The 9,820-nt window shown below is 39.1% G+C and overlaps 1 protein-coding gene across 1 annotated transcript; it reads right to left on the bottom strand.

The window, feature by feature from the left end:
• LECT2 (leukocyte cell derived chemotaxin 2) lies at positions 1-9,491 on the bottom strand (the record flags this gene model as incomplete). Its single annotated transcript, XM_080704132.1, has 4 exons — positions 1-167; positions 5,793-5,938; positions 7,416-7,512; positions 9,446-9,491. 4 exons carry the CDS (start codon positions 9,489-9,491, stop codon positions 1-3), a joined length of 456 nt encoding a protein of 151 aa, XP_080560258.1.
• Positions 9,492-9,820: the final 329 nt, after the last annotated feature.

Here is a 9,820-nt window from a genome sequence, read left to right on the forward strand (position 1 = left end):
TTACAGGTACACAGTAGGATCACTCAAGTCACAGTTTTCAATGTGTATGTGCGACTGTATGCCAGGATAAACTTTCTGCAAAGGCAGTAAAGTTCCCAATTTCTCTCCCTTCTTGATAGAACCTTTATATTTAGTTGGCTTAATGTAGAAAATTTTGACACAGAAACCTAAAAGGAAATAAGTATAAGTATTCATTATCTGGGCTTCAGTACCCTCAAATCAGAAATTTAAAACAAAAACAGACATGAGTAAGCTCAGGCAGAATAGAAGGAAATGACAGGATTCTGTTATTATAACTAGCTTTACAAGGTGCCAAAGGAGAATAGATTCAAATGGCAATAGAGGCATTGAAGAATAGTATCAGGAAAATATTTAGTAGTAGGAGAACGGCCCAGAACAATGTCAATTCCAAGACATATTCTGATAAAACAGACTTTAAAAACAAAAATGGAAGTAACTGAAACTAAAAGGCAAACTTCTCTAAATAACAAAAGAACTTAAAAGAAGATCCACCAAGTGGAGAAATAATATATAGCAATATTTATAAAAATATTAATATGTCAATGAGGGGACCAAATAAATCAACCCTATCTATACTCATTTATTTGGTTATAGGAGTGGGCTTGTCTATTTAAAATATTTTCCTTTTGGCTTGAAAAGCAAAAGCTAATTCTATGTTGTGTAAAATGAAACAGTGATTGAAAAGGCTAAAAATAAGGAGCAAAGATTTGCCAAACAAATGTGAGCAGCTAGAGAGCAAGAGGTATAGCTGAGCGCGATGGTGCACACTTGTAATCCTAGTACTTGGGAGGCTGAGACAGGAGGATCACAAGTTCAAAGCCAGCCTCAGAAATTTAGTGAGGCTGTAAGCAATCTAATGAAACCTTGTTTCCAAACAATAAAATAAAAGGGCTGGGGATGTAACTTGGACGTAGAATGCCCCTGGGTTTAATCCCAAGTTAAAGACAAAAAAGAATAAAGAGGGAGGGAGGAGAGAGGGAAAAAAGAAAGAAGAAAAAACAAGAAAGAAAAAAGGAAGGAAGGAAGGGAGGGAGGGAGGGAGGGAGGAAGGGAGGGAGGGAGGGAAAGAAGTACAATTCTATTAGGAGAGAATGGGATTCCGGTCAAAAGGCATTGAAACAAGATTAAGAAGGATGGTATATAATGGCAACTTCCACAATTTAAAGGCAAGATATAACAGTTTCAACCATCCATGTACTGAATAACAGAAACCATCTATGAAAAGCAGAGACTACAAAAGATGCAAGAATAAAAAAATACAAATGCATTAATAAAGGGAGAGTTTCACATACTGCCCTCAGGGAAAATGGGTGGGCGATAAAAAAAAAGCAAGGCTATCAGATTGTTATCTAATATGGTAATTACTAGCTACCTGTGCTGTCTAGCGCTTCGATGTAGCTAATCTGAATGAAAATGTGCCTCAGTGTAAAACACACAATGCATTTGGAATACTTACTATTAAAGTTGAAAATATCTCAAGATTTCTATTAATTACGGACTAGAATAACATTTTAAGTAATATTTTATAAACATGATTGGATAAAATATTAAGATTAGTTTCACTTGTCTACATTTCTAATAAGGCTACTAGAAATTTTCAAGTTATATATTTATATTTATATTGGATAGTACTGCTATAGATGATCTAAGCAAACTATAAGATTCTTATGAATCTATATTAAAAGATGCGCAAGACCTCTACATTGAAGACAACTAATACAACAACTGCTAATGTAATGATGAAAGAAAAAGATCTAAATAGCCAAATAGAGGAAGTACTGTATCACTGATTGGAGGATTTATTACTTTAAAGAAATCAGTTCTTTTCAAATTCATCTATGTATTCCCTACAAACCCAATCAAAGTCCCAGCAGGATTTTTGTGAAAATTGTTTCTATAATTTATTTGGAAATGCAGATGGCCAAGAATTGCTAAGACAATCTGAAAGAACAAAGTTGAAAAACTTATACTCTCAAATATCAATATTTTAAAGATGTTGTAATTAAGACAGTGACATATTTCTGCAAGTTTGACAAATTGGTGAAACACAATATAGAAACAGATCTACATGTATTGAGATATTGATTTATGACAAAAGATACTGTAGGTTGCAGAACAGTAGAGAAAAAATGCTCTTGCCAAGTTATTGGTTCAGAGTCAACTAAAAATCAGCATGGGGAAAGACTCTGAACCCATATCTAATTTCTTACATAAGCTGCTTCTAGGTGAATTGTAAATCTAAATATTAAGAGTGAGACAGTTGACTGACAAAGAAAACATAAAAGAACATCTTCATGTCTTCACAATTGGCAAACGTGTCTCAGTCGGGTAAAAAATGAGTTGACAAAAAAGGACATTGCTACTAATTTTGACCACATTAAAAATAAGAATTTCTATTAAAAAGATGTCATTAAAGAAGTTCAAAGGCAGTCCACAATGTGAGAGAATCTTTACATATGTGCATATCTGATAAAGGATTCATATCCAAGATATATAAAGAGCTCCCACATATCAATAAGGAAAAGTCAGACATTCCAATGGGAAATGACAAAATATTCAAAGAGGCACATCATAAGAGATGATACGTTATCAATAAAGATGGAAAGATGCCAATTTCACTAACATCAAGAAAATGCAAATTAAAACTGGTAACGTATCAAAAGGCTAAAATGGAGAAGTAAGTAGATAACAAAGCATTATGTACGGGGCAGGTGGAGTGTTCACATTCTTCTGACAAGAGTATAAACCAGTACCACTACTTTGGAAAGTTGTCAGTATCTCCTGAAGAGACACATACTCCATGTGACACAGTAGTTACACTCCTACACCATTTTGCCTGTGGATGAGTATGTTGATTCCAAGGATGTATTCTGGAACCAAGGAGATAACCACAGGGCAGATGTAAGAATGCACCAGGCCACTCTCAAAGACCGCACTGATTAGTGACCCTCTAAGCCCCTCATCTGATTGGTGGACTGCAGTGACCTTTTAAATCTCTGGGAATTAGTATCAGTTTTAAGCAAGTGTACAAAAGTCTCTGAAAATACTAATTATTTCTTCTTCTCTGATGTTCATCCTGTTAAGTGGTGAAGTTCCCCTTGAGGCTGGCCGGAGTAGGGTCTTCAGAATATATTTCTGGCTGTTTGTAGGACCCTTTTATACTCTTTTTCATTCAAAGGGCTCTGGGGCTATGAACTGGGTCACGTCTGGGAATTGGCTGGGTTTTGTGACCTGGTATGGTTTTAAAATAGAATTCTCCCGGAAAATCTTACGTATTAGCAATGCAAAAATTTTCCGAGGTGAAATAACTGGACCAGGCCTCTAATTTCATTGGTGGGAAAATCCGCAGAGAGATTAATAACTTGAACAGACTTCCTGGGTGGTAACTTGGGCAGGTGGGGCATGGCTGGAGGTAGGTCATCAAAACATGGTTTGGGGGCCTATATCTGTCCCTTCCCAGCTGCCATGAGATGAGCTGCTGTCCTGTGCCACATACCACCAGGACGTCTGTCTTGAGGTTGGCCACCTATGGACTGTACCTCTGAAACAGTGAGCCCAGACACACCTTTCCTGCCTCTTTTGTTCAAGTCAGGTATTTTGGTCAAAGTGAAGGGAAAGCAGACTAAAGCATGACCAATGACTGATCACTGAAGTGAGAGCCCTAGAGGACTTCCACTAACACAAAACTAGTAACGCTTCAGCTGGCCGTCTAGTCAGTTCTAGAGTCACCATGATTAGCCAATTCTAGAGGCCTCTGAGTTTCAGAAGAAACTAGTCAGTGCTTCAGTTATGCTTACTACATAACCAGCCACACTGAACTTAACCTTGGCTCTCAGGTGCCACCACTTCAAAGAACCCAGCTTAATAACGTCCATTTCTGTTGTCATTTTGGGCTTACAGAGGACAGACACCTAATAGTCCCTCAAAGCACTGGATCCCTCACAGCCTTGGACTCACTCCCAATAGAAATGCGTGTGTGTGTGTGTGTGTGTGTGTGTGTGTGTGTGTGTTGTATTCGAATATATAATATTGATTAATGAATATCTATACTTAATATATACTTAATACCTATGTACTTAATGAATATGCATGTGTATATCTTCATTAAATAACACAAGAATGTTCTTAGAAATATCTTCACAATCACCTAAAACTGGAAACTACCCAACTGTCTATCTAAAGAAGAATGGCTGAATAGATACAAATATGTATATAGAATGGATGCTATACATCAAACAGAATTAACATGAATTCAAAAACATGGATGAATCTCACAACCATGATGTGGAATTAAAGAAGTCTCACTGAAAACAGTGCATACTATTTAATTCTACCTATATCTCCCCCCTAAGTACTGGGGATTGAACCCAGGAGCATTCTACCACTGAGTTATATTCCCAGTCTTTTTCTTTCTTTCTTTCTTTCTTTCTTTCTTTCTTTCTTTCTTTCTTTCTTTCTTTCTTTCTTTCTTTCTCCTTCCTTCCTTCCTTCCTTCCTTCCTTCCTTCCTTTATTTTCTTCTCTCTTACCTTCTTTCTTTTTTTTGTGGAATGGAACCCAGGGAAATTCTACCTCTGATGTACACCCCCAAACCTATTTTTATTTTTTATTTTGAAACAGGGTCTCACTGAGTTGCAAAGGGCCTCAGTAAGTAGCTGAGGCTGTCCACAAACCTGCATCCTCCTGTCTCAGCCTCCCGAATGCTGGGATTACAAGCATGCCCCCCCCAGTCCCTTTTATTATTTATTTATTTATTTATTTATTATTTATTTATTTATTTATTGGTGGTACTCAGGTTCCTGGAAACCCTTCTACCTCCGGGCTACACTCCCAGACCTATTTTATATTTTTATTTGGAAACAGGGTCTCTTAAGCCAGCGTGGCTGGCTTCGAACCAGTGCGATCCTCTTGTGTCCACCTCCAAGCGTGGGGATTACAAGCATGTGCCACCATGCCTGGCCTTTTTAACTTTTTAATTTGAGTCAGGGTCTCACTAAGTTGTCCAGGCTGGCCTCAAATTTGCAATTATTCTATCTCAGTCTCTCCTGAGTAGCCATTTATATCAATTTTAAAAGGGACAAAATGAATATGGGTGCTAGAAGAGGGGTTAGTGGATGGTGCTGGCTGGAAATAGTAACTGGATGCTAGCACAAAGGGTCTCTTCCAGGCCAATATTGTTCGATGCCTTGTGAGTACTGGCTTGCCAGTGTGTTTCACTTTGTGACGGTTCATGGAGCTCTACACGTATGCAGTGTGTGTGTGTGTGTGTGTGTGTGTGTGTGTGTGTGTGTGTGTTATACCTCAACAGAATTAAATCAGCCAAAGCCAATATCTGGAGTACCAGGAGACCTGCTTTATCTAGAATGTAGAAAGCTTTGGAAATATTTCACATTCAACTCATTGCAGAAATGTCAACATTTACAAATTGTAAATGTTGTAAGATGTTGACAAGTGAAAGTGTTGTGTATCCATTATCATTAGTATTGCTGAAAGCGATTTTGTTTATAGATTTATTTTAAGCAGAACTACTTGGGCCAGAGAAAGGAACACCTTCAGTCAGCTATAGAGTTTGGTGGATTGTGTATATAAAGCAGGAGATTTGTAGAACACCTTTGAAAATGCATCAGCTATTTTTGTTTTGTCTATCTTTTATGTCCTAGGTGTTATATTTTAGTAAAAAGTAGAGACCTTCTATGTATTAAATATGTATTAAATTTGCATTTAAACATGAGCATCAGTAGGTGTCCCAGCTCTGTATACCACCTCTCTTACCTCTTCCAGATAGCCGGACACCGTTGTTGATAACATTTTTATTTTTATAAGGTTTCTCCTGGCCCATAAGTGTTCCAGTGAATGGTGCATACACAGTAGATCCATCAGGACACAGGACATCCACACCCTGGTGAGGCCTCTGATTTCTATGACGGAAAGAAGGATGAGCAGGTTGAACAGCTGCCATGCTTCCTTTGCTGCCCGGGAAACTGGTTTTAGCTCACTGTTCCCATCCCAGAATATTAAAAAGTCCAAGCTGCCCAAACTCATTGGGATGTGCCAGGATTCCTCACTCTGTTTAGCCCAATTTTAATCTCTGTCCCAGCACCATCATAATTTTATTTTAAAAATTAAGGCACTTAAATACCCAGTGGTACTCCTCAAACAAATGTTAGCTACCACTATATGGCATTTTGGGGAAATGAGAAAGTACATGTAAGTGCTATGGCTATCTGAGTCTTGCCCTCTTCAAGACTATTTTGAAAAGGGTTTTCTTTTTCTAAGAACCTATCATAAAAGTATCCCAAGTTACCCTCATCTTACTTTTCCCTCAGTGAAAAGGGCACCATTTGGGCGCATGGTGCCTGATTACAGTGAGTGGTCCCTCCTGGGCTTATTCATCTGTGTGGAACACAAACACAGAAGGATTCCAGATTGTGAGGTCACTCCGGTTTCTTTCTAAAGGCCCCTCAGTGGCTGCTTCTCGCTGCTCCAGGATGCCTACTCCTGCCAGGCTCTTCTCTTCTGATAGGCTACTGCTGAATAGTCAGGTTCACCAGGATGGTTAGAATCATGGGTAAAGCAACATTGATCAGGTATCAGTGAAGAGCTAAGAAGGTACTGTGTGAGTCAAGTGTGTAAACTTGAGAGGATGAATGAAATGAGACTCCATTTTGGCAATCTGTCCAGAGGCTGATTTTCCAGCTTCCTCATCTCTTAGTCTTGTTTCAGCTATTTGAGGCTGCTATTTACTTAGGTCACATCTGTGAACGTGGTCCACTCTAACTCAGGTAGAGATTACTGGTACAATGGGAGACATGGCCGTTTCATCAGACAATGACATCTCCCTGGTGGTGTGTATTTTATTGAAACTTCATGAATGTGTCCCTCCTGGATGTGTTTGAAGGGGATGGAGACACTTTCCTGGCCTTTAAGTTCTCATCTCTAACTTTCAACTTCAGAGCCCGAGTCCGTAAGTGCATGAGTGGACGAAAGAGAATCCAAAGGCCAGAATTCAAGTCAAACCTTCACCACTTCCAACTGTGCTTGACAGGACTCTCAGCCCTTTGGTACCTTGTTTCAAGTTCCTCATCTATAAAATGCCATAGTACTGTTTGTTTTTCACCTTTAGAGTCAAGTGAGAAAAGTCAGTGTGTAGAGCCACTGAAAGGAGAGACACTGCACTTACTACTTTCTCTTTTTCTTATTTCCTGACTTGTCCTCAATTCAAAGCCCATGCATAAAGCATAGTTTTTGCATGTTGCTCCAGAGAGGAATATGCGTGCGTCTCTGGGTTTTCACGGTGTCAGGAGAGGTAATTGTGAGCCCTCAAGGAAACACAGGCCAAGGATGCTTAGGGAAGAGGCGAGGACCCAAAGAGGTTGGTAGCTGTGTGAGCCATACCTGCCAGCAGAGTACCGTCCACAGCCATGGCCATCACAGGTCCGGACCTCATTGGAAGACTTGCCAGCACATATGTTGGCCCATGGCCCAGCCAACGCTGAAAGGAGCAAGGTGAGAGCAAATGTGTCTTCAGCCTCCATTTGCCTGAGAAGTCTCCCCAAGTTCGTGGCAGGCTTGTTTCGCTCTAGTTTCCCCTAGCCTTCTGTAGTTTATGGCAGTCTTAACAAATTTTGCATGCAGGCTTTTTCACTGGCCACAAGTTTCTATTCTATGATCTATAAAGCATGTATTTATTTATTTATTTATAACCATGAATATCTAGCATTGTACTTTGTTTCAGATTATCCACTAAAAATGGGTTATATTGTGCTTTTCAAGTTTTTTTTTTTGCTCATTACCTGGCACAGAGACCGCTGTGTTTAGGTTAAATAAAAATAATCAAAGAGCACAGCTCAAAGAAATAACTTCAGACATTGTACAGTAACTTTGAAATGCTCCTTTTAAGGTTAGTTGTAATAATCAAATCCAAGCATGTTTGAATTAAAAGCAAAACATACCCTGAACTAGCCAAGTTTACTCAACACTGAATAACTCTCTTTTATATTTGTAGATGTGAAAGAGGGAGATTCTAGAAAGAATCTAAAACGTCCAAAATGTCCAACCAGCTTAGCCTGCAGTGAGGTCAGAGAGGCGCAGGGGAATGAAAAGGGGTGGGGTGGGGCGCAGAGGTGTCCTCTCCAGCTGCACTTTGAGAAAACTTTGTTTTCAGTGCAACTGGTTTCTCTAGTGTGGTAAACACTTGATAAGTTGCCAGCTGAATTAAATTTCCAGTGTTCACATTCACAGAGGTACAGTTAGCAGAGTCAACATTTCACTTTGACACAAACTAACAAAAACAGAAGCAAAAACAAGAGCCAGGCAACTTGATGACTGGTTTTATTTAAGGACATTTTCCTCTTCACTAACACACCTGCTGGGAGGGGAAGCTACAGGATTCGGTCATTGAACATATTCTTTAATATGTTTTTTTAAAATGTGAGTTATCAAATGTCTTTCACCCAGAACCAGCTTCAAATCAACAAACTGAAGCCGGGCGAGGAGGTGCACGTTTGTAATCCCAGCATTGGGAGGCTGAGACAGGAGGATTGTGGTTCACAGACAGCCTCAGCTACTTAGTGAGGCCCTCTGAAACTCAGTGAGACCCAGTTTCAAAATAAAGAATAAAAAATAGGGCAGGGGGTGTGGCTCAGAGGTCAAATGCCCCTGGGTTCCATCCCCAGATCCGCAAAAAAAATAAATAAATAAATAAATTAAATAAATAAATAAATAAATAAATAAAAATAGATCAACAAACTGGTGAAGATATAATATCATCACTTTGGCAACTAGTGTTTACCCTTGGGGACTAAGACATATATTAGATGATTTGTTAATCTGCTCAGTTTTATTGTCTGCTATGAACATTAAGGGAGAATTCCTCTTGTCCTCCCTAATCTACACCAGTTTTGTATCAGGAATTTCTTAAATATATTCTTAAATGAACTTCTCATTTTTCTGGTTTTGTTTCAGTTAAATCAGAGATACGAGTTAAAGGCTTTTCTGAAAGTCTTCCCACTTGAACTTTTAATGTTTTCCTCACTAAAGACCCAGTACTCAGGAGGCTGGGGCAGGAAGACTGCAGGTTCACAGTCAGCCTCAGAAATTTAGCGAGGCCCTCTGCAACTCAGTGAGACCATTTCCAAATAAAAAAAAATAAAATAGGGCTGGGGGTGTAACACAGAGGTAGAATGTCCCTTAGTTCAATCCCCAGTGTCACACTAAAAAGAAAAGAAAAACAGAACACTGAGGTGAGGAACATCTGATTGAGAAATGCGCCCACCCCACACATGCATATATATCCTTCCTACCCTACTTTTTAAAACTAATACACAAATTTCTCTTGTGATTTTTCTATTAATGGCTTTTAAATCTGGCCCTGAAATCAGATTTTAAAAGTTATACAGGAATCTAAAATTGTGCTTTCAACTTACCAGTGGAAATCACAGCGGCAGCAAGGACAACTCGCGTGGAAAGCATCTGGCTATTGCTTCCTTGTCTTTCTTCCTCTAGTTAGAATCGCCCCACACTCTCCTAACAGTATTCAAGTCTGAATGAATATTTTTCTGGCTATTTAGTCTCAGAGCTCTTTCTCATTTCTTTTAATTTAGTATGAGACATAGAAAATGGAATGGAATAAGTTAAATTCTAATATTCCATGGATAGCTACTTGATTCCCGTGCAGCGCCAGTGGAGAAGGTGCTTTGCCCTGAAGAAGCCAGCTTTATTGGGAATACTGACTAAATATTAACAGGAAGTGATTAGGCTAGCTACAGATTGCTGGCCTTTGGGCTGTGTAGGTATAACAA

The sequence above is a fragment of the Muscardinus avellanarius genome (assembly GCF_963383645.1).
Source record: "Muscardinus avellanarius genome assembly, chromosome: 1".
Classification (NCBI taxonomy): Eukaryota; Metazoa; Chordata; class Mammalia; order Rodentia; family Gliridae; genus Muscardinus; species Muscardinus avellanarius.